This window comes from Lithobates pipiens, unplaced genomic scaffold (assembly GCF_037356315.1).
Source record: "Lithobates pipiens isolate NorthernLeopardFrog02 unplaced genomic scaffold, aLitPip1_a1.2 Scaffold_28, whole genome shotgun sequence".
NCBI lineage: Eukaryota > Metazoa > Chordata > Amphibia > Anura > Ranidae > Lithobates > Lithobates pipiens.
In genome coordinates this window covers 188,753,676-188,778,249 of record NW_027507789.1, presented here as the reverse complement: position 1 = coordinate 188,778,249, position 24,574 = coordinate 188,753,676, and the positions used below count along the sequence as shown (strand labels likewise).

The window sequence follows — 24,574 nt, the reverse complement described above, 5'->3', positions numbered from 1 at the left end:
CAATGTGTGTTGGTATGGCCGTTTTTAGTTTAATTTAGGGTCACATATGGTAGGGTGACGACACAGGAGCACTGATGGGAGACAGTTGCCGTTCTGCAACAGGAAGTGAGCAAAAGCCTTCATAGCAGGTATTATTTTAATGTAAACTACAAATTTCCAAGACAGACACTGCTTTTAAAATACATCACCATGGTAAAGTTTACATGGGATATTACTGATTGGGTTTACATCTACTTTAAATTTCAAAGTCTTAATTACCCAGGTAACAAGTACCAAAATCTCTCCCGGCTTCCTTGACCTACTGATAAAATCTGTCATTGCAGAACAACTATAAATTAGTTTTCTATGAACCTGCTAGCTTCTAAATCCCTAGTGCCCAACTTGAATTCTGGAGACGGCATATGGCTTTGGCATTTACTGTGCGGCCCTCAGGGCCTCCTGTAGACAGTAGTCTGATAACCTAGGTTCATGCATTTCTAGTAGGTAAATGCTTTAGTTTATTTCTTTCACAGTATCTTGTTTTTTTTGTGATGTCTATTACTTCTCTCTCCTTAATTCCTGTGTTCTTTTATAATTGATCTTTCTTAGAAATATATCTAATGTGATAAAAGAGTATCACATCGGGAGACAACATGTGGGAGCAATAAATTGTAAGGGGGCTTTAAGAGAAGGGACCTTTAGCAGACCCGTATAATGTGTCCCTAGTCTCCTGAAACGTGTGCAGTTTAACTGTCTTCTGTTGCATGTCCCCAGTGTCCAACAACTCCTATAGCATGTTCCAAGCTCTGACCATCACCCACCACTTGTCTGCAGTTTGACCGTCTCTTGCAGCATGCCTGTAGCCTTTGATTATCTCCTGTTGCTTTTCAGCAGTCTCTGACAGCTTTCTGTAATATTACATTCACTTTCCCTTTGGCGTTATCAGAAGCTGCACCTGAGCCCTCTATATCAACAAAGTTAGCCACACTGTTTTAAGTGATTGTACTTCAGACTGCCAAGGATTATGAGAAATGGTGGAGTAAGTGAACTTTTGTAGTATAGAGTAGGACTGCAGAAGTGGAAAATACCTTCATGTTGTTGCACACAATATACGTAGTTAATACAGGCCAAGAGAGCCCAACTGTACAAGGTCTAGTTATGCTAACAGGTCTCTTTGTTCGGGTCACTTCTAACTCTGGCAGCGGGACAGCTCACAGCTGGGCACCCGCTTAAGCCATGAGACATCCTGAGAATCACTTTAGTTATAACAGGACTTAAGCAATTCAAGTAGCAATGTAATCCAGCCTGTTTGAAAAATAGAAACATAGAGGAAAGTGTGTGGACGTGAAGTATAATAAAAATATCATACTTGCAGCGAGACACGATATACATTTTAAGAATGCTATTTAAATCTAACAAGCCACAGTAAAGCCTGTCTGGAGTATTATTGGATGCGTCTGAGATTTGCTCATGGCTTCCTGTATATTCTGTGTCAGCAACGTCAGTTTCCTCGCCATGTTGCCATGTGTTTCCTGCTAAATACAAACGGGAAATAGTATGCAGGGGCACTAAACTATGAGCTCTTTTGGGAAACAGGGACTGCTTTGAATTGATCTCTGTAGTTTGAAAAGTGGTGCAAAGCATTCTAAAAATATTGGGAATATGGAAATCCTATGAATGAATGAATGATTAAATCAATCAATTAATTGTACGTGTACTTGTACGGTTGGGTTCACACTAGCTGGGGCTGCGGCTCACAGCAGGGGTCCGGTGTGTCCTTGTTCTCCGTTTCAGGTACGAATCAGGTCTGAATTTTTGCCTGAATTCGGACCTGAAACAGACCAGATAGACCCTTTTCCAGTGCAGTCCGTGGCCGTCTCGGAGGTGTGTGAACTGGCTCAACTGAGATCCAGTCACACTCTCTTGCCATGTAAATTGGATGCAGGGAAACCCAGCCTCAAACAGAAGTGGCACTTATGTTGGAGACATAGAGAGCTAGTATATTTTGGTTAGAATTGTGAATCAGTAAGTAACTGTATAAACTAGTATACTTGAGCAGAAGCATGGTTGAGATTAATCATTAAAAAATTGAATTTGACTGGCAATGGGAAAGGGTGGGGATGTAGAAATCAATGCCACAGAAGTGTTTTAGTGGGCAATATATGCAGGAGAGGAGTGTAGAAGGTATGACAGTAGGCAGTATGTTCAGTTGAGGAGTGCAGGGGACGTGCAGGAGAGTGTGGCAGGTATGACAGAAGTATGGAGGGTATTACAGGGAGCGATATGTGTAGGAGGAGTGCAGAGGGCATGAGAGCAGACAGTATGTGCAGGAGAGTAGTATGTACAGAAGAGGACTGTGAATTGTATGATGGGAGGTAATATGTATGGGAGAGGAGTGTGAAGGGTATGACAGTGGGAAGTATGTGCAGAAGAGGACTGTGAATTGTATGAGGTAATATGCACAGGAGAGGAGTGTAAAGGGTATGTCAGGGGGCAATATATGTAGGAGGATAGTGCACAGTGTATGGCAGCAGGCAGGATGTGCAGAGAGTATTATGGTGTGAGGTTGGTGGATTATGTGCAGAAGAGTGTGAATGAGGGACTAAAGACCCATATCCAGTTGTGTTTTTAGTATAAGATATGAGATGAAAGAAACATTTGATTGTATTGTACAGAATTTTTGCTTCCCACGTGTCTAGTCTATTACTCACCGTACAGTGCTGGTTTTATTCAATGTTTACACTATACAACCATACTGCCAATTACAGCATATGATAATGCCTGCATAATATACTATTTATAGGTGCTTAACCTCTTCTTGGCCTTGTTGCTGAGCTCCTTCAGTGCTGACAACCTGACCGCTTCTGATGAAGATGGAGAAATGAATAACCTACAGATTGCCATTGGGAGAATCACCAGAGGCATAGACTTTGTGAAAAAAACTGTTCTTTCCATACTGCCCTTTAAGAAGAAGAAGGATGAGCCGGAAGATGAAGACACTAACAAGGAAAGCATTGCTTTAAATCATGTTGAGACAAATGAAGAGCCCAAGTCAGAAAGCCCAGCTGTTGATGGTTTTGTGAAAAAACCACGCTACATCATGACTGAACTTGACCACATTAATTTGATTAATAACCCACATTACAGGATAGAGGTGCCCATCGCTTCTGAAGAGTCTGACCTGGATATTCCTGACACAGATGAGGTCAGCACTCAGTCAGAGATGGAGGAGGGAACCATACAACCGAAGGTACAACACCTTACTTTTTTTTTTTTTTTAACTGTCTTTTATGTAACCCCAATCCCCAACCCATTCTTTCCACTGAGTGGAAACATAAACAAAAGGCCAGGCTCAAAAATAGATGGCCAAGGAAATCTTGTTGAAAGGGTAATATCAAACTGAGGCCGCTGCTCCCAAACTCAGAAGTTCAAGTAAGAGGGAACTAAAAACAACTAGGGGAGCACTGTTCCAAAGAATGGTATGCAGTCAGTATAATTCAGGTAAACTTTATTGGCAAAGAAACAAATGGTGTGTATTGCTGCCAAATAATACATATATATCCAAAGTAAGATAAAATTCAGCAGATCACATAAAATGAAATGCCATATGTACACAAAAACTCACAACAGCCATAGTAGACACCGGGGAGCCAAGAGGGATGGATGGCTGTCCCCCCTCTGTTGCTGCTTTGGGGATGAGGTGGGTGCACCAGGTGTCTGAAGGTGCCTGATGAAACTCTATCGCGGTGTAAGTGCTCAAGACCGTGGACAAAAACATCTAGAGATGTCAGAAACAGAAGGCTGTCCACCAGACTGAGACTCCAGAGTGCAGGACGTCCAGGGAGAGAGTCAACCGGAGAAGCGATGAGATTGACTTCCAGGGTCTCCAAGATCATAAGCACCTGACCGGCCACATCAATTGCACCAGATACAGACAGGCACTAGCAGACTCCAATCAGTCATGTGATTCAGGGGCAAGGGGGGAGAAAGGACATAGCAGGAAAGAATTGCCGGAGCTTGAACAATGCAGGGACTATATGTCCTGGGGATTAGCCCCTTCTTCAGCTCACACGTTCAACCACCATGTGGAAGAAAAAATTCATTTTTTTTCCTTGCACGTGATCGGGTATTCTTTGCAAAGTGACGCTTTATCTCATTTACTAAGCTCTGGAGCAACTGCACTCTGCAAAGTGCACAGTCTATTTGCCTTTATTAAATCAACCCCACAGTCTCTGAATTCCAATCACGTTCATTTCATATGTATAGAGATTGTCCTCTAGTTGCTCTAAGCTAGGGGAATGGCTTTACACCATGTTGTCCTGAAAGTATTTTTGGGTGTTAGTATGACTTTATTATGGAAGGAAAAAACTGCTATGGCTGGTTCTGTTTTCTCCAAGTTTGTAGGCATTGGATTTTGGGTGATTTTTAACCCCACCCATATTGTAAAAAATATAAAGTCAATTTAGAGTTCATTGGGTGAAAACAAGTTGTTTTGTTTGTTTTTTATTTTATTTTAAAATTACCACTACCACTTAATCATTCCTTATCCTATATTTTGCTATAGCGGAGGTTTGATGATGGTTCATCAATGTGCAGCACAGTAGATTATAAACCCCCTGAGCCTGAGGAAGAGGAAGAGGCCCTTGAACATGAACAAGAGGATGGACCACAGGAATGCTTTACAGAACGTATGTGAAAAGTGAATAATTATATTCTATATCAGATGTGCTGAAATACATGGTGTTTAAACCAGATCGTCACTGTACCCCCTGCAGTATAAAATGGCGAATATTATCTTTTCTAGAGAATGTGTGCCCTGCTCTCAAAGCCTTCTGGGATATCTAAATACATATCCCAGGAGGATTCAGGAGAAGGACACAGAGCAGGCTGGGTGGATATTGTGAACTTCATCATGGGTTAGTTGCCTGAACCTGGATGGGGGGACCAAGATAGCAGCACAAGAGTTGGGCAGTCGCAACTGAGCAGCAGGTCAACGTGGGATCCAGTGGGCAGGTGAGTATGTGCACTGAGGACAGCACTGCAAATACCGGGAGTGTGTTTTGGGGGGTGGGTAGGTGTAAGGGGGTGTAAAATTCCTCTTTAAGTTTAAGAACTGGACCTTTAACAAGGTACTTTTGTACTGTTAAGACTTTTTTTGTCCTGTGCCAAAATGGTAATCTTATTAAGATTTAAGGACACATCAACAATGGATTTAAAGTCACCATTATTAATCGAAAAGAGCTTACCCATCGTAGGTCCCTTGCACATGGGGTGTCTAACACCTGTGAGTCCCACCCCAGCATTTTAGGGTGCCCTGGAGGCACAGGCGCAGCGGCCGTCCCCGCTGTTTGCAGCCTGTCGGAATCTACGGCAGGCCTAATACATTGCAGCTGAATGTTGTACTGTGTGGTACTCCTATATAGGAGCTCCCTTAACCACTTTCAGACCGGACCATTTTGCTGGTAAATGACCAGAGGTCTTTTTACACTTTGGCACTGCGCTGCTTTAACTGGTAATTGCGCGGTCATGCAATGTTGTACCCAAACAAAATTTGCGTCCTTTTCTTCCCACAAATAGAGCTTTCTTTTGATGGTATTTGATTGCCTCTGCGATTTTTATTTTTTGCGATATAAACGTAAAAAGACCGCAAATTTTGAAAAAAAATGATATTTTCTACTTTTTGTTATTAGAAAAATCCAATAAACTCAATTTTAGTCATACATTTAGGCCAAAATGTATTCAGCCACATGTCTTTGGTAAAAAAAAAGTCAATAATTGTATATTTATTGGTTTGCGCAAAAGTTGTCACATCTAAAAACTAAGGTACGTTTTCTGGAATTTACGCAGCTTTTAGTTTACGACTGCCTATCTCATTTCTTGAGGTGCTAAAATGGCAGGGCAGTACAAAACCCCCCCAAATGACCCCATTTTGGAAAGTAGACCCCCTAAGTAAATTGATAAGAGGCATGTTGAGCCCATTGAATATTTTATTTTTTTGCCTCAAGCGATTGAATAATGACAAAAAAAAAAATTATTATTTTTTTTTTTACACAAAGTTGTCACTAAATGATATATTGCTCACACATGCTATGGGCGTATGTGAAATGACACCCCAAAATAAATTCTGCTGCTTCTCCTGAGTACGGGGATACCACATATGTGGGACTTTTTGGGAGCCTAGCTGCGTACGGGGCCCCGAAAACCAAGCACCGCCTTCAGGCTTTCTAAGGGCGTAAATTTTTGAGTTCACTTCTCACTACCTATTACAGTTTTGAAGGCCATAAAATGCCAAGATGGCACAAAACCCCCACAAATGACCCCATTTTAGAAAGTAGACACCCCAAGCTATTTGCTGAGAGGCATGTTGAGTTCATGGAATATTTTATATTTTGCCACAAGTTGCGGGAAAATTACAAACTTTTTTTTTTTTTTTTCACAAAGTTGTCACTAAATGATATATTGCTCACACATGCCATGGGCATATGTGAAATGACACCCCAAAATAAATTCTGCTGCTTCTCCTGAGTACGGGGATACCACATATGTGGGACTTTTTGGGAGCCTAGCCGCGTACGGGGCCCCGAAAACCAAGCACCGCCTTCAGGCTTTCTAAGGGCGTAAATTTTTGAGTTCACTTCTCACTACCTATTACAGTTTTGAAGGCCATAAAATGCCAAGATGGCACAAAACCCCCACAAATGACCCCATTTTAGAAAGTAGACACCCCAAGCTATTTGCTGAGAGGCATGTTGAGTTCATGGAATATTTTATATTTTGCCACAAGTTGCGGGAAAATTACAAACTTTTTTTTTTTTTTTTTTTTTTTTCACAAAGTTGTCACTAAATGATATATTGCTCACGCATGCCATGGGCATATGTGAAATGACACCCCAAAATAAATTCTGCTGCTTCTCCTGAGTACGGGGATACCACATATGTGGGACTTTTTGGGAGCCTAGCCGCGTACGGGGCCCCGAAAACCAAGCACCGCCTTCAGGCTTTCTAAGGGCGTTACAGTTTTGAAGGCCATAAAATGCCAAGATGGCACAAACCCCCCCCAATGACCCCATTTTGGAAAGTAGACACCCCTAAATTTAGGGGTACACTAGTGAGACTAGGTAATAAATGGCGGGTGCCCTGAAACTATAAAAAAATAACTAACCAACCAGCGTCACCTGTAACAGTTATATGGTGATCACTGGTGAAAGGGTTAACTAGGGGGCAATCAGGGGGCTTTATGCGGTAGTATATGGGGGTCCCTGGCGCTATAAAAAGCTGCGGCGAACCTAAATACCTGCCTAACTAGCGTCACCTGTGACACTAATACAGCGATCAGAAAAACGATCGCTTATTAGGCTGGGTTCACACTGGAGCGATGCGGGAACGCCACGAATGCGCGGCGGGTTCCCGCATCGCATGCCTCCCGGCGGCAGTTCACACTGCCCTATGCGAACTGCTGGGAGTGTCAGTGAAATGTTACTGACACCCCCAGATCAGTTCGCATATCGCAGTGCGATCTGCAAACTCGGATCGCATGGTGTGAACACCCATGCGATCCGATTCTGCTGCGGGCCAAAAAAAGGGTCCCGTGCGAATTTGCGGCGGGTGCGGCGGGTGTGGCGGGTGCGGCGAATGGCTGAACTCGAATCGCACAGAGATCGGATGTGATTTGCACTGCAGTGCGGTGCGAATCACATCCGTTCTCAAACCGCTGCAATGTGAACCCAGCCTTAGTGACACTGGCGACGGGGGGTGATCACGGGGTTAAACCTTTATTGGGGGGGTTAGGGGGGTACCTTAGAACTAAAGGGGGCTAACCCTAACTGCCCTAACAGTTATTAGTCACAAATGACACCCGCCGGGTGATCAGGGGGTTAAACCTTTATTAGGTAATAAATGGCGGGTGCCCTGAAACTATAAAAAAATAACTAACCAACCAGCGTCACCTGTAACAGTTATATGGTGATCACAGGTGAAAGGGTTAACTAGGGGGCAATCAGGGGGCTTTATGCGGTAGTATATGGGGGTCCCTGGCGCTATAAAAAGCTGCGGCGAACCTAAATACCTACCTGCCTAACTAGCGTCACCTGTGACACTAATACGGCGATCAGAAAAATGATCGCTTATTAGGCTGGGTTCACACTGGAGCGATGCGGAAACGCCGCGAATCCGCGGCGGGTTCCCGCATCGCATGCCTCCCGGCGGCAGTTCACACTGCCCTATGCGAACTGCTGGGAGTGTCAGTGAAATGTTACTGACACCCCCAGATCAGTTCGCATATCGCAGTGCGATCTGCAAACTCGGATCGCATGGTGTGAACACCCATGCGATCCGATTCTGCTGCGGGCCAAAAAAAGGGTCCCGTGCGAATTTGCGGCGGGTGCGGCGAATGGCTGAACTCGAATCGCACAGAGATCGGATGTGATTTGCACTGCAGTGCGGTGCGAATCACATTCGTTCTCATAAACCGCTGCAATGTGAACCCAGCCTTAGTGACACTGGCGACGGGGGGTGATCACGGGGTTAAACCTTTATTGGGGGGGTTAGGGGGGTACATTAGAACTAAAGGGGGCTAACTCTAACTGCCCTAACAGTTATTACAGTCACAAATGACACCAATGCAAAAAAAAAAAAAAAAAAAAATAACATTGGTGTCACTGTGACTGGGGGGCAGGGGTAATTGGGGGGGTGATCGGGGGGTAAAGGGGGGGTATGAGTGTGCCTGGCATGTTCTACTGTGTGTGTAGAGTGTTGGTGCAACTCACCGATCCGCTCTCCTCCGTGTCGGAACGAAAAATACCGACACGGAGGAGAGAATACATCACTTCCTCTCCTGTGTTTACATTACAGGAGAGGAAGTGATGTCACCGGGGATTTCCATTCGTCGAGAGCGATCGCGAGGGGGTGGCCATGAATGAATGGCCGCCCCCTCATCCCGGATCGCTCTCGAAGGAATGCCGACCGCCGCAGGCACCGGGGGGGGGCCCGATCGGGCCCCCCACCCGCGGGCAGGCAGGGACTTGTATATACGCCCATATGCCTGCCCGTGCCATTCTGCCGACGTATATCGTCGTGCGGCGGTCGGCAAGTGGTTAATTTAGTACGAATGCCCAGAATACAGGAATTCTGCGTTATAGGCATTTGTCCCTGAACAGATAGGCCCCTAAATGTAAGTACTAATTGGTACAGTTTTCAGCCTGTCTAGTTGCAGTTTATTTAAACTTACCATAGACTTGGACAAGCTGCGAATAGCTGGGATAGACTCTGTATCTGTGCCTCCCGGAAGCCCTAAAACATGGCTACTTTTACACTGGGACGCCCGGCCGTTAGTGCTAAAGCGCTGCTTGCTTTTTGGCCACTAGCAGGGGGATTTTTATCCCAAACAATTGTAAAAAGTCCAGTTTTGTGGTGCTTTCAGAACACTTTTTAGCCTCTTTTGAAGCGCTGCCTATTCTTTGGAATGGGCAGGGCGTTTTGGGAGCACTAAATACAGCGCTTTTTGTAACTTTTCGTAACGTCCTACAAGCGCGCCGCCCCCAGTGTGAAAAGACACACTGCAATGAATGGGAGGCGCTTTTCAGAGGCTATTTCTAGCGCTAAAACGCCTGAAAACCGCCTTCGTGTGAAAGTAGCATAAGATGGCATGCACAGGTACTAGACACCCTGTGTGCAACCAGCCAAAGTTGCAAAAAATATGGGGACCGTGGTCAACAAGCTGTCTTGAATTTTGTGGAGCTCTCTTAGGTTTAACATCTGTTCCATGCTTGTAATGTAGAAGAGGAAGGTACAAGTGAATGCAGCAAATAAATTCCAATTGAAGCATGTTGCTTCAATCTATAGACTGCTGTCTGTCGTCAAAATGTCAATTTATAAGTAAAATACTTAAAAAAAAAAAAAAAAAAAAAAAAAAAAAATCAATAAACCTTTTTTGTGTAAACCAAAGCTGTGATTCCAAATGGCCATTTGCTGTTAAGAGTTGTAATTAGACTCTACATGTATAAATTCCGAGTTTTTCTTTCTTGTTCACAGCATCTGACTTCTCAGCAGGGTCGGATTAAGACCAAACAGGGTCTTAACAGAGTAACTACTTTAGGATCCACTCCCACTTGTCAGACGTCACAGCTATGCACACAGGGGAGTTGTACTGTTTTTACAAGATGGCTGTTGTAGCTAGGAGGGAACTTCTCTGTTTTACCACAAAGAGGGGGGCACCAAGGCCACAGGATCCCAATTAAACTGAAAATCCATTTTAAAATAGTGTTAGAGACTGAATCCAGGGGTTTTGAAATGAAAGTATATAACATGGAGGGATAACGTCCACTTTTATTCCTTAGTGGTGCTTTGTATCTGCGGTATGTACAATATAACACAAGTTATACAGTATCTCATATTTGCTGCAGATAATCCAGAAAAGGTGTTTAAATACGCATCAGTGAACTTGTGAACATTATCTCTTGAAAAAAGAGAATAGAAACTAACAAACCTGCACCTTTTTTCTTCAACTTTTATTTTCATAATTAATTCAAAAGAGTTCACAGAACTGTAAAACGTGTTTCTCTTGGGACTTGCAGTTTTTGAATAATGTACCTGTACGTTTGATAGCATATCAAGACAAGATCTATTGCACATTAACTAAAAAATGTTGATGAAATCTATAGACTATATAGACTATATAGATATATTATAGATTAAATCTATAGACTATATAGTGATTTCTTTATTCCTTGTTAAAACTGAACTCCAGGAAAATGACTGAATGCAAAGATGGAATACATCTTTGAGAGGTTTATTAGGTGCCAAAGGATTTGTATTTCTGTCCATTTAGTCCTGGGATTTACATCTCTGCCCTGACTGGTATAAAACTATTTTTTTCTCTGCTGAAGTTAAAGAGTTAATTCACATTTACAGAAAGATTGTAAAAGTGAACTAACAGCAGACCCCCCTCCCCACCCTCCGATACCCGCTCTACTTACTTACCGAGCTGTCAACTGCTCCACTCCAGCAGTCCAAGGATTTGAAATACCCACTGTTCTCCCTCTTCACCATTAGGGCTTCCAGGGCAGACCAGATGCATTCTGATTGGTCAGTGCCATCACATCACAGGTCTTGTATCACCCCCCCCCCCCCCCCCCAATTCATAAATGGGCAGTGAAAAGGAGAAGCAGTTGGCTGATGCACTAAATTTCAAGGTCTGCTCAATAGATCAAGCGTCGCTTTATCACCTAGAAGGGTCTGACATGCAATATTTCACTTAGGTCCCTTTCACAAGGATGTTCTGATCAGGTCCACCTGTCAATTTTTCAGGCGGGCGCAATTGGAACCTCCATTCTTCTCTATGGAGCAGCAGATGTGAGCAGATATGTTTCCACTGACACCCGCCATTACCCAATCCGCTAAAAACAGTTGGGTGGGGATTCATCCCCCATCCGTCCAGCAGATCGGATGACAGTCGGATGGAAACACATGGTCTGTTTCTATCCGACCACCCCATAGAGAACAGCGGGCTGTGTCCTAGTCAGCAGAACTGGCACTGACCGGTCATCCACCGGCTCAGTGGGGATCAGCGGAGAGATATATGCAGAGATACAGGCACATATGCTGCCGGTGTCCGCCCCGTGTGAAAAGGGCCTTACAGTGGCCCCTCTAACACAAGAGATGTGAATTGTATTGTATTTGAACTGACCACCTTTAAAATGCATTATTTTCCTGTTTATGTATTTATTTTCATAAATAACAGCTTGTGTGAAAAGATGTCCATGTCTGTACGTTGATATCAAAACGGAAAAAGGGAAACTTTGGTGGAACATTCGGAAAACCTGTTTCAAGATTGTTGAGCACAACTGGTTTGAAACATTTATCATCTTCATGATCCTGCTCAGCAGTGGAGCTTTGGTAAATAAAAAGTTGCATGCAACTGGTCTATTTCTAAACACAAAAGACTGTGGATCATACAACATGTACTAACCTCAAATCTCCCAACGAGACAGAAAAGAGTGTCACCCTTTACTACAACTTTAATCAAGCAGACAATACATTTATCAGAAAAAAATTCATCAACAATGTGATAAATCCCTTCAAGTCTTCCAGTTTGAATGCTGAGGACATGCTGTAAAAGCAGTACCTCGTGAACCCACCCCCTGGAGGGGTTGTCAATACAGCACCCTCAGTGCCATTCTCTACATGATTATGGAACAAATGCCACCCAGGAAATATAAGAAGAGTACCCTGGGTATAATGTAAATGGCCTGCAGGTATCTAGAAAAATTGAGTATATAAAAAAAGTAAAAAATAGTAGAAGGGATGGTAGGAGGGAGCCTAGATTTGGACTTTAACATCAGCAAAAAAAAAAAAAAGAAGGCGCTGCATAGTAAATAAATCAGGTAAAAGGAAAGTATGGGTTTCCCAAAAAGATCCAATGATGCATATGTCGTCCCCGCCGCCTCTAAACTTAGAACTGAGCAATCAAACATCGTTGATCACTCAGTTCTCCCCTCTGCTCTGAGCAGAGAGCTGCAACTGTCAATCGCTGGCTCTCTGCTCTGCCTCTCCAGTGCTCACTGGAGTGCTGAGCTGTGGAGGGGGTGGTTGGCTTAGTCTCCCAGTGGCTCGCTCAGAGACTAAGCAAGCTGCTGGGTGGTTCCCGACTGTAAAGATCCAGCATCTGGACCAGCTAAGTGACATCAGCCAACAGAGGGCTTTAGCAGAATGAACTGCACTCCTGTGATTTATAGGAAAAGTAGGGCCAGAAAAGCTTTAAACAGTGCTGTTTCCTTTATACCAGCAATTGAAAGTAATAATAAAGTTAAAGCCAAAACTTTTTTCATTTTCTGTTTGAGGAGGAAAGGTTTATAACCAGTGGCGGCTGGGGGTAAATATTTGGGGGGGGGGGCAGCAAACCTACAAATATTAATTAATATTAATAATTACTGGCCTGCAGGTATCTGGAAAAGTGAAGTATATGTAACAAAAAAAGTTAAAAATAGTAGAAGGGGTGGTAGGAGCAAGCCTAGAGTTGAACTTTAACATCAGCAAAATTAAAATAAAATAAAAAAATAATCAAAGAAGGTGCTAAAGCCAAAACTTTTTTCGTTTTTTTGTTTGAGGAGGAAAGGTTCTATAACCAGTGGTGGCTGGTGCTCAATGTTTTGGGGGGCAGTGGCAAACCAACGAATATTAATTTGCTATTGTCACACAACTGGGTGGTGCTCTGCGCCCCGAGCCCAATCTTTTTTTAAGCCAATTAGAGTCTCGGGCTCTAATGTGCTTCAAAAAAACAAAAACGGCCATTAAAATCCATGCGTCCAACGCCGTGCATATAGATTTGGGGGCAGGGATTAGGGGGACGGTGGCCTGCCCCCTGTATGGTTGGGCCACCACTGTTTATAACCCGTGTCATTTTTGTTTTCCTGTCTCCCGTTTCTCTTCACTTGCTGTCCTGTTGACACATCAGAAAGTCAGAGGAAATCTTTTAAAAGTGAAGGAAATCCTCTATTAGACAGGCGTTCCTGTTGGAATATTTTTTCCTTTATTGATGTTCCAGCAACAACTTTTGTTGGAACAAATTTTGTATTTCCAGTCCCAGTGTCAATGACCTAAAATATAAAAACAGACAGCAAAAAAAAAACCTGACAGGGTTGAGTATTTTAGACTTTAAATTAAAAAGTAGCAACAAAAAGTAGTGGGCTACCTTTGTTGACCTTCTTCTGTAAATGCCTGTCTCTGGATTCAATACTGTCTGTGTCACTAACCTGGGACAAGCATCCTCTAAGTCAGGGATAGGCAACCTCGGTCCTCCAGCTGTTTTTAAAATACAAGTCCCATGAGACATTGCCAGACCCTGACAATCACAGGCATGACTCCTAAAGGCATGATGGGATTTGTAGTTTCACCACAGCTGGAGGGCCGAGGTTGCCTACCTCTGCACTAAGACCTCTTTCACACCGCCGAGCCTATAGCGTCGGCGGTAAAACTCTGATATTTTTAGCGGCGTTTTACCGTCGGATTTGCAGCGCATTTCAGCTGCTAGCGGGATGCTTTTACCCCCCGTTAGCAGCCGAGAAAGGTTTAAAGCCGCCCACAATAGCGGCGTTTTGCCAGCAGTAATACAGCGCTGCCCCATTGATTTCAAAAATAAAAATTTTGTTGCAGGGGATGCTCAAAATCTCATTTGTATCTTGCAGACAGTGAGCCAATCACACAAGCAGGAAATTTCATATCTTAGGGCGTTCTGTACACCATCTGTGTACAGAACACCTCCAGGTATTCATATTGCATTTTACAGAAAATTACAGCGGCTGCAGACTGAAAAGGAAAAGTCATTTTTAATAACATTCAATTACAATATGACTTTTGTGTTGCAATTTGTATACACTATATTATTATTTTTTATTTGCTAATTTTTTACCCATGAAAGTGGAGCAACCCTATAAGCAAAACCTTCCTAAGATTTTATTTTGCATGGTTTATTAGAGAGACCACCACCATCTATGCAGTAACTATTTGGATTTAGGGGGGCCCTTTCTGTCAAGAGTTTCACTCCACTCAGGCGCCTGATCATAAATTCACAAGCTGGGTGAAACACATCAGAATGAAGCTGTGTGGGGGTGTTTGTTTCCATCTTAATGTACTGAAGATAACCTAAATTAATTTAACATAGTCACGTATTCAGTGCGGCCAAAGGACTTTTTGTGTGATTATAGGACAGGGCAGGTCTTAGTTCAAAAATAAAAACAGAGAAAAAGTTACGCAAATTGACCCAAGAAAATAGTAGTGAATCAACCTAGTGCCAAAACATAAAAGTGTATATAGCAATGTGTGACCAAAACTCCAATAAAAGAAAAAAATCCAATAAATATAAGTGAAGAGTGAATAGAAGTCCTTGATAAACAGACACCACCTGATGTGATCCACCACCATATGAATTAGGTCCATTAGGGGCCCAAGGGCGCCGCCCCCTTAATCCATGCACCTGGCCCCTAATATACATGCTGGGTGCCGGATGCATGGATTTCAGTGGGGTTTTTTCTTTTAAGCACATGAGAGCCCGAGGCTCTAATCGGCTTCAAAAAAGGGTGTGCTCCGGGAGCTGAACACTACACCCTGAGCCCACCCAGTTGTCAGACATTGTCTTCCTGCTTCTCCTCCTGGCCAATCAGGAAGCGGGTCCTAAGACCCGATTGGCCAGGGAATCTTTGGACTTTCGGCCAATTGGGTCTCAGGACCCACTTCCTACTCGGCCAGAAGGAGAAGCAATTCCTTCCCAGCTCCTTAGAACTCGCACTGGGCATCGTCCTCCTAGCCGAGCTCATAGCTCCAACGAATGGGTCCTCCCAGTCAGAAGCCCTGATCAGGAGCGGATCTATGCAGAGATAACCGGTACTGGGAGCAGGAGCAGATTGATGCAGAGATTGCCTGTGCGGGGACCAGTGTGAGGACCGAGGCCCGCCTATGCCTGGTGGCGGGGGGGGGCGTGTTGTGAAGGTGGCAGTATGTGCGAGTGAGGGGGGTAGGTTTGTTAGCCATCCCTCCCCAAAATTTTGAGCAACAGCCACTACCGGTTGCAAGTGTAGAAAATGTAAATCTTATCTGTCGCCTTGAATACATTCCATTAATTGTCACAGTTTGGTGAAGGGAACACTTCCTACATTATCTGTCATGGAAGTTCTTTGAAAACAGGTCAATCCTAACCTGCATGATTCCGTGCACTTTCTTCTGTCATGAATGAATATGTTTTTGTAAGGCGATTTAAACATGGCCTATTCTCTCCTCTTCTCAGCTTGACTATTCTATTTTCTCTCCGATTTTACAGAAATTCATAGAGTTCCAGATACCTTTATGAGCAAGCAAGCACTAATACCAAAGACTAAAATGTAGAATTTGTCATTTACAGTATATTCACCTTTTTCTTTATGTTGTAAATATAAACCCAATTAAGAGAAATAAAATTTTAAAGGGGGGAAATTTGTAATGATCACTTCTAATTTCCATTGATTTGTTTTCCTACTAGGCATTTGAGGACATCTATATTGAACAGAGGAAGGTTATAAAGACTATACTAGAATATTCTGATAAAGTGTTCTCCTATGCGTTTGTGATTGAGATGTTGTTAAAGTGGACAGCTTATGGCTTCAAGGTTTATTTCACTAATGCTTGGTGCTGGCTGGATTTCCTTATTGTTGATGTAAGTACATTACTTAGAATCAGTTTGTGGAAGTTGTGTGTTTGATTCTGAGTCTATGCTATAGTTTTATAGATGAATTGGCTTGATCTTGTGGATGTGGGAATCATTTTGAGTATGTTGTCATTTTAAGAATATTTTGGTTATTTTTAAGAATATTACGGTTATATTTTCTAAAACATCAAAAATATTTATGTTTATAAATATCCATATGTAATATATGGAATCCAATATATATAATAAATCTGCTATTAGTTCTGTTTTTAACTTGCTCTTCTTGGGAGCTGGATAACTTATATTTTAGTGGAAATTTCAAACTCTACTGGTGGGGTTTTTAAAGAGACAGTGGTAGTCCACAATGTCCTCTCTGGCCCAATTTTAATTTTTTCATTTATATTTGAGAAATCAAACAGATGCATTTAAGGTTAAAATTTAACAAGAGAGTCAATTCTAAAACCATTTTTTGCGTTGAAATGTTCTATGAAATGACTCCTTTTTCTGTCATGAATATAGTGAGTAATTAATATTGTACTATTTAAAGGTATCTTTGATCAGTTTAACTGCTAACTGGTTGGGTTACTCAGAACTTGGAGCCATCAAATCGCTGAGAACGCTGAGAGCCCTCCGACCTCTAAGAGCATTATCAAGATTTGAAGGCATGAGGGTGAGTAAATATTTGTAGGCTCTAGTTAATTTACATAATTTCTGGAAATAGATGATTGTATTTCGGTTTTAGTCAATTTAAAGCTGGCTATACATCAACTCTGAATCACGTGAGCCAGCCTAACTGCATATATATGGTTTGTTTAGGTAGAGTTTTTACTATATCGTTTTGGTAGCTCTAAAGGAAATCCTATACAGATTGTAAAATCAGATTGCAACGTGTGTGGCCAGGTTAAGGGATTAGTGTAGTTTTAAACACTTTGTGCTCATTTAAAGTGACCCTTTGGACACTATATATACACATTTATTCCAAAGAAGGCATAGCAAGGATGTTTCTAAATGTACAGTATATACAGTATTTGCTTGGGTCACTATTGGCTATTAAGAATTGTCAGGAAGATATAAAAAGTGATGCCAGGATACCAGGTTTCCCCTTAGTACACATTACAGGTTTACACTTAGTACACTAGAGGCCATAAATAAACTACAATGTTAGATGCCTATTGCCTTAAGATGGCCATTGGGCTAAATGAAAAAAAATGAATGAATACCTCCTTCCACACAAGCGCATAAAGGAATGCTGCCTTCTGCGATATTGTATTCTGACTCCACTGTGAGAATACACTGATCAGTGTCTGCATCTGGCTGATCGAAACATTTTTCAAAAAGCCTGTTGGACAGAAAACGATCGTTTAGGCACGGCCACAGATGGACCACAATTTGGCCAATCCCTGCAGAATCATGTTCCATCTCTGGCCAGTTTGAGATTATGAAATTTGAAGAACATAAAGGGGCTTACTGCAAACCATGCACTATTACGTATCCTGTGCAAGCCCTTTATTTGTGCAGATTATACAATATCGTAAAGTATAAATACATTATATTACATACATAATAAAAAGTATTAAATAAGTACTGTTATATTCTATGGGAATCTTACATCTGTAACATATAGCCCTGCTATGTATTTTAGTTGAATTGGAAACTGAGCTTTTGGAAGCAGATTAATTTTGAACGGTTTACTGTTTTTAAGGTGGTGGTAAACGCACTGCTGGGAGCCATCCCTTCCATCATGAACGTACTGCTGGTTTGTCTAATCTTCTGGCTCATCTTCAGCATCATGGGCGTTAACATGTTCGCTGGTAAATACTATCGATGTATCAACACAACAACGTCCGAGTTATTTGACATCTCCGTGGTAAATAATCGATCAGACTGCTTGGGTTTAAACAACACAGAACAAGTGCGATGGGTTAACGTCAAAGTGAATTTTGACAATGTTGGTCTGGGATACCTTTCACTGCTACAAGTGGTAAGGAAATCACTGAGATGGTATGAAATGATGTGCATGAGAAGCATGGACAGTATATCACTTGTGTCATCTATGGCATGGGAATGAGAGAACACAGCTATGGAAAATATCAACTTAAGCACTACATGCGCTTTGAAATCCAGTATCAAATTATTTCTGCTCTCTGTAGGCCACCTTCAAAGGCTGGATGGATATCATGTATGCAGCTGTGGACTCCAGAAATGTAAGTAAACTCAGAAGGGCGTAAAAAGACATAAAGTGGACCTGTCCTCTACACAACAGAAGTAACTGTCCTATCGGATAATTAGGACAGTGTCAAATTGGTGCTTTATAGCCCCCCACCCCCTATATTGTTGCTCTTGAGAAGTTTAGGGATTTTTATTCAATAGGACCTCATTCTGTTTTACCAGTTGAAGAGATTTAGGTGTATAAGCTAAAAACTAAGTAAAAAAAAAAAAAAAAAAAGGAAATTGTTTTATATATGCCACAAGGGACCTTGCAGTATACCGTATATATATGAAAAAGAAAAGACACCATGGAGCAGTGTGAAAATAGCCTAATGCTCCCAAGATCATCACACATCCATGAGAATCCACCTTCAGAACCCTGCAGGAATGCGTTTAGTCCATTCGGCCAAAAGCTCCTCTTTCTCTCTGTGTGTTTATAGAGAAAGAAAGAGAAGAGAGGGGACATGGCCACAATAGCAGCTTGTGTATGGCAGCCACCAGGATTATGGAGGACCAGCAATCATTCAGTAGAGCGGCGTGCAAAGCGCCAGCGCTGCAGGCAAAAGGGGAACACAGGGGGACCCAGACAGCAGATGGAAGGGGTGCATGTGCTAGAACCAATCTCCCTGCAGTGAAGCCAGAGGGGGGAAGAGTGTCAGTGCTGCAGGGGGAGGCAGAAGTGGATTGGTGTCTGCAATAAGACAGTACAGACGGCCCAGCAGATGCCTGGGGCCCCCCTTTGGAACTGATTGGGCCCGAGGTCCTGATCAAGACTGATGTCCAAAGCTCTGCATTGGATGTGAGAAAACAGAGGAGCAGTCCACTGCTGAAGCATAAGGGAGCTCCAGTTGCTGCGGGAGTAGAGGATCAAATAAGTAATACTGCTTTTCCCGACCTTGTGGTGCAGGAATAGGGACTGTCATAACTAAATATTCCTGTTTTGCAGGTTGAAGAACAACCCCAGTATGAAATAAATATGTACATGTATCTATACTTTGTAATATTCATCATTTTTGGAGCTTTCTTCACTCTGAACCTTTTCATTGGTGTCATCATTGACAACTTCAACCAACAAAAGAAAAAGATAAGTATTGGGCAGATTGGTCTTAAATATAGACCATGGATATCATACTATAGCTAACTACCTGGTTCCATTGTAGCAGATATGTAGTGTGCATACAGTGTACTCACACTGACACTAAATATGAAACCATTTTTTCTTACCTAAAACACATTGATCCTAACACTATTATTAACCACTTCAGCCCCGGAAGATTTTACCTCCTTCCTGACAAGAGCACTTTTTGCGATTCAACACTGCGTAGTTTTAACTAACAATTGCGCAGTCGTGCGACGTTGCACCCAAACAAAATTGACGTCCTTTCTTTCCCACAAATAGAGCTTTCTTTTGGTGGCATTTGATTACCTCTGTGATTTTTATTTTTTGCGCTATAAACAAAAAAAGGGCGACACTTTTGAAAAAAAATGCAAAATGTTTTACTTTTTGCTATAATAGATATCCCCCAAAAATATATATAAAAAAATAAATTTCTCTCAGTTTAGGCAGATATGTATTCTTTTACATATTTTTGGTAAAAAAAAATTCAATAAGAGTATATTGATTGGCTTAAGCAAAAGTTATAGCATACATACATACATCTACAAAATGGGGATAGTTTTAGTCATTTTTTTTTTTACTAGTAATGGCGGACACATCGGACAATTTTGACACATTTTTGGGACCATTGGCATTTATACAGCAATTCGAGCTATAAAAATGCATTGATTACTGTAAAAATGTTACTGGCATGGAAGAGGTTAACACTAGGGGGCGATCACGGGGTTAATTGTGTTCCCTAGGGAGTCATTCTTACTGAAGGGGGAGGGGACTGTGTAGGGGAAATTACAGATCGCTTTTCATATTCTGTATGAACAGACGATCTTTCACTTCTCCCCTCAGAGAACCGGAAACTGTGTTTACACACACAGATCTCAGTGTTTCCCCCGAGTGATCGGCTCTGTGGGCAAGCAGGGGGCGCGTGCATGCCCCTAGAGGCCACAGGGCGAAGCGACATAATGTCATTTCGCCCAGCCATGCCATTCTGCCACAGTACAACTGCAGCGGCTAGTTGGCAAGTGGTTAAAGTGTTTGTTGAGCCTTGTTATTGAAAAATGCTAGCCCCTCTACTAGAGACTGGCATACAACACTGTGTAAATCCTTTCCAAAAACTAGCATTCTAAATAGCTATTTAGAGCTGTCTTCCGATACACGGCTACTGCAGGAGGGACTGGGATCTCCCTCTGACGTCAGCCGGGGAGATCACGTGGCCACTCGGCTCCACCCACAGAAGCCCTGTCTCGGGGCTGTGAAGCGGCCGTGAGTCATGTGACCGGCCTGAAGATGGCTCTAAATAGCTATTTAGAATGCTTGTTTTAGAAAGGATTTACATGTGGTATGCCAGCCTCTAATAGAGAGGCTGTCAGTGACAATTTTAGTTTCTTTATTTACAATAATAGCAACCGGGGGGTGGGGCTTAGCAGAGAGCGAGACAGAGAGGGCGCTGACAGGTAGGAAGGAGGGGGGTGAGGGGGGAAGAGAGGAGAGCATGGCAGCATATGACAGAGGGACGCACTTTGACGACGGTGATCAAGGCTGAGTAGCCCTGGTTATTGTGGTCGGTATAGAGAGGACATACAGGAAGTGGAGGGTTCAGCCAGGTTTTTTTTACAGTTTAGAGGGGTGCAGATTACACAGCAAAAGCACTGTGTTTTTTTTCTGGGTTAACAAAGACTTTAACTGACGCATTGGGGTTTATTTACTAAGACTGGAGAGTGGAAAATCTGGTGCAGCTCTGCATGATGGCCCATCAGCTTCTTACTTCAGCTTGTTCAATTAAGCTCCTTTCACACTGATGAACTGATTGTGTCAACCTGTCCGTTTTCCAGGCGGATCGGAAAATCCACTGCTCTCTATGGAGTGACGGATCCGCTGACACCCGCAGGCATCCAATCTAGTTTGGTCTGCTAAAAACAGATGGATCAGATGACAGTTGCATGGAAACGGACAGGTGGTTAGTTTCAATCCAACCGCCATAGAGAACAATGGGGTATGTCCCCATAGCAGAGCAGACATGGACCGGTCATCTGCCTGCTTAGCAGGGATCAGCAGGTGGATCCAATTGATGTCTGAAAGGGGTTTTAACAAAAAAATCCTGTCAGCTGATTAGCAGAACTGCACCCAATTTTGCACTTCCCAGCTTTAGAAAATGAACCCCACTGAACTGAACTAACTACTACACTAACAAGTCTGACACTGACACTAACTGCAAAGGAGATTTACTAAACTGGTGCAGCTATACATAGTTACCAATTGGCTTTAAATTCAGCTTGTTCAATTAATATTTTGACAATAATCCCACATTCACATTGGGCCGATTTGGCATACTATTTGACATGTCAAATCGCATGCCCAACCAGTGCTGGGAGTGTGCAATTGGGCGCATTTCCAGCACAAACAGAAGAACACATATATGCAGCATCCAGCATTAAAGCCCATTTCCTGGACACCACATGTACAGTATGTTTTATGCAATCGGAAAAAGGTAAAAAACAAAACAAAAAAAACACAGCACTAATCATCTTATCTGCTAGCCCATGAAATGTGTTTGATAAGTTGGCCTAATGGCATCTGTGTAAAAATACTTGCATCATACATCTAGTCACTGTGGCATCTCTGTAGGAATTCATGCTTTGCACGTATAGCGGCATCTCTGTAGGAAAACATGCATCATAACTATAGTAGCATCATGGTAGAAATATAGATATACAGATACTTACCTGTTTAACGACTGCTCGGACTTGCGACCAGCTCTCCCCACCCGAACGACATTCTATATCATTGTATTGTACAGTATTTTCATTTGTGTTCTGTACTTATGCAAATTAAAACGTTATTGAGCTGGAGTTTTGGAGTTTAGACCTTTTTTCATAATACAGTACAGTAGTTAAGAATACTTAAAATATTGATTTCTTGTGACTCCTCGTTTAACGACCTGGCCGTTGGAATGGAACCTGGTCGTTAAGCAAGGAGTACCTGTACTTCTAATAGCATCTCTATATAGATACATTCATCATTCACTTCACTAGGCAACTCTGAACTTGACCAGTTACAATAGTGCAGGGGGTGGAGGAGATCTGTCGCTAAGGCCTGGCAGATGCATCTTTTGGGTAAATTTTCTCTCTTTAGAGGATAAGTTTTTTTTTTTTGTTTTTTGTTTTTTTTGGAAGGCTGCTTTGCTACTACTTATTATTCTATGAATGCTAGTAGTTTCATGGCTTTCTAATTGGTACTTTGATTTATTGCCTTGAAACAACAATGTAGATAAAGACTTCAGAATTCACGCTGATTTTCCTGATCTGCATACTTGTTTAAGGCCAATAACTAAGACAGTATTGAAGTCAAGGTAATGACCAGGCAACTAGCATTATCAGGAGGTCAGCAGCGGCATCCCACAAGTTTGTCTTAGAAAGGTTTACTTTGGGGGGGGGAGAATCTGGTTGAAGTGGGGCAGTATATGTTATCTGCAAACATTCTTCTGAGGGTTTCTAATAATGAAACTGCAAATAACAAATCTGATTTTCTCTTATACTTTGGAGGAAAAGATATATTCATGACAGAAGAACAAAAAAAATACTACAATGCTATGAAGAAACTGGGATCGAAGAAACCGGTAAAACCAATTCCGAGACCAGAGGTAAAGTATAGTGATCCCTACAATCCCGAATAAAGTCTGTTCTCCTAACGATTTAAATTCTAAATTTTTCTTCACATCATACTCTGTTTTATTATTGGTCTTCTGCAGAACCCAGTCCAAGGAGTGGTGTTTGATTTCATCTCCAAACAAGCCTTTGACATTTTTATCATGATTCTGATTTGCCTTAACATGGTGACAATGATGGTAGAAACAGATGACCAGAGTCAAGAGAAAATCAATACACTTTTCAAAATCAATTTGGTCTTCATTGTCATCTTCACGACAGAGTGTGTCCTTAAAATGTTTGCTCTAAGGCAGTACTTCTTTACGGTGGGATGGAATATTTTTGATTTTGTAGTGGTCATTCTTTCTATTGCTGGTAAGTTTTTGCCACCTATTAACATTCTGTATATACCTTTTGTTCATCACTTGATTACAACTATCAACATTATTAACCTGATCCAAACCTCCTGTGTGCTCATGTAACTGATCCAGTGTGTTTAAATGCAGTTCACTGAAAGAAACCTTAACCAAAACCATTTTATGCCTACCCTGTTTCCCCGAAAATAAGACCTAGTGTGATTGTCAGTGATGGCTGCAATATAAGCCCTATTCCCCCCCCCCCCCCCAATAAGCCCTAGTTAAAGTCCTTGTAGGTCTTTTCTAGGTATTTTTAGGGAAGGGCTTATTTTCGGGAAAACAGGGTAGGGCTTATTTGGGGTGTATGGCTTATATTGTAGCCATTACCAACAATCACGCTAGGTCTTATTTTCGGTGAAACAGGGGTGGTTCACACATACATTTAATTTGCAGTTTATGTGCTTTTCTGATGTGTTTTGCATATTTTGACACGTGTTTTTAATGCGCTTTGTGTTTCTGGGAGGTGTCTCTTGTCATTTGGGAGAATCCAGAAAAAACACAGCCGAAATGCATCAACCATGCGAGCAATGTGTTTTTGATGCGTTTCCATTGAAGTCCATGGAACTAAAAAATGCAAACTGCTGAGGGCAAAAAAGTCCCCGACCTTTCCAAAAAACATACCGGTTCAAAACACACAGATGTAAACGTGACCCATTGGCAATCATGTTAAATGGACTGTAGCATATTTCTGCAAAACTGAAAATGCATAGTCACGAACCTATCCTTAACAATGGGGACATATGATAGAAAAAAGTAAAATTAAAGTGATTTTTTTTATTTTATTTTTTTAACAACAAACCTGATATACTCCTGCCTTTCGAGCGCCCCCTAGCAAGCCGCTTGGGGTACTCGTGCAGGCTCGCTCCTGAGCCCTGCTGCATCCAAAGACAGACAGTGGGGCTTTTTCCAATACCTGCCATAGGATTTGATTGACATGAATTAGTGAAAACTCGCGCTAAGGTGAAAAACGTGTAAGGAATAAAAAAAATTGTAATTACTAGACTTGAAGCAGCTGTACACAAGGTGCTATTCACTTGAATCA

The 24,574-nt window shown here is 42.2% G+C and overlaps 1 protein-coding gene across 4 annotated transcripts in view; it reads left to right on the top strand.

The window, feature by feature from the left end:
- SCN4A (sodium voltage-gated channel alpha subunit 4) overlaps positions 1-24,574 on the top strand; it is a 191,432-nt gene that overhangs the window by 140,061 nt on the left and 26,797 nt on the right. For all 4 annotated transcript variants that reach the window (XM_077460164.1, XM_077460162.1, XM_077460160.1 and 1 more), the window contains 10 exons: positions 2,783-3,229; positions 4,544-4,667; positions 11,717-11,871; positions 15,986-16,159; positions 16,698-16,820; positions 17,853-18,131; positions 18,301-18,354; positions 19,305-19,442; positions 23,008-23,112; positions 23,221-23,491. In XM_077460164.1, coding sequence (XP_077316290.1) covers positions 2,783-3,229; positions 4,544-4,667; positions 11,717-11,871; positions 15,986-16,159; positions 16,698-16,820; positions 17,853-18,131; positions 18,301-18,354; positions 19,305-19,442; positions 23,008-23,112; positions 23,221-23,491 — 1,870 coding nt within the window. The remainder of the gene's footprint in view (positions 1-2,782; positions 3,230-4,543; positions 4,668-11,716; positions 11,872-15,985; positions 16,160-16,697; positions 16,821-17,852; positions 18,132-18,300; positions 18,355-19,304; positions 19,443-23,007; positions 23,113-23,220; positions 23,492-24,574) is intronic.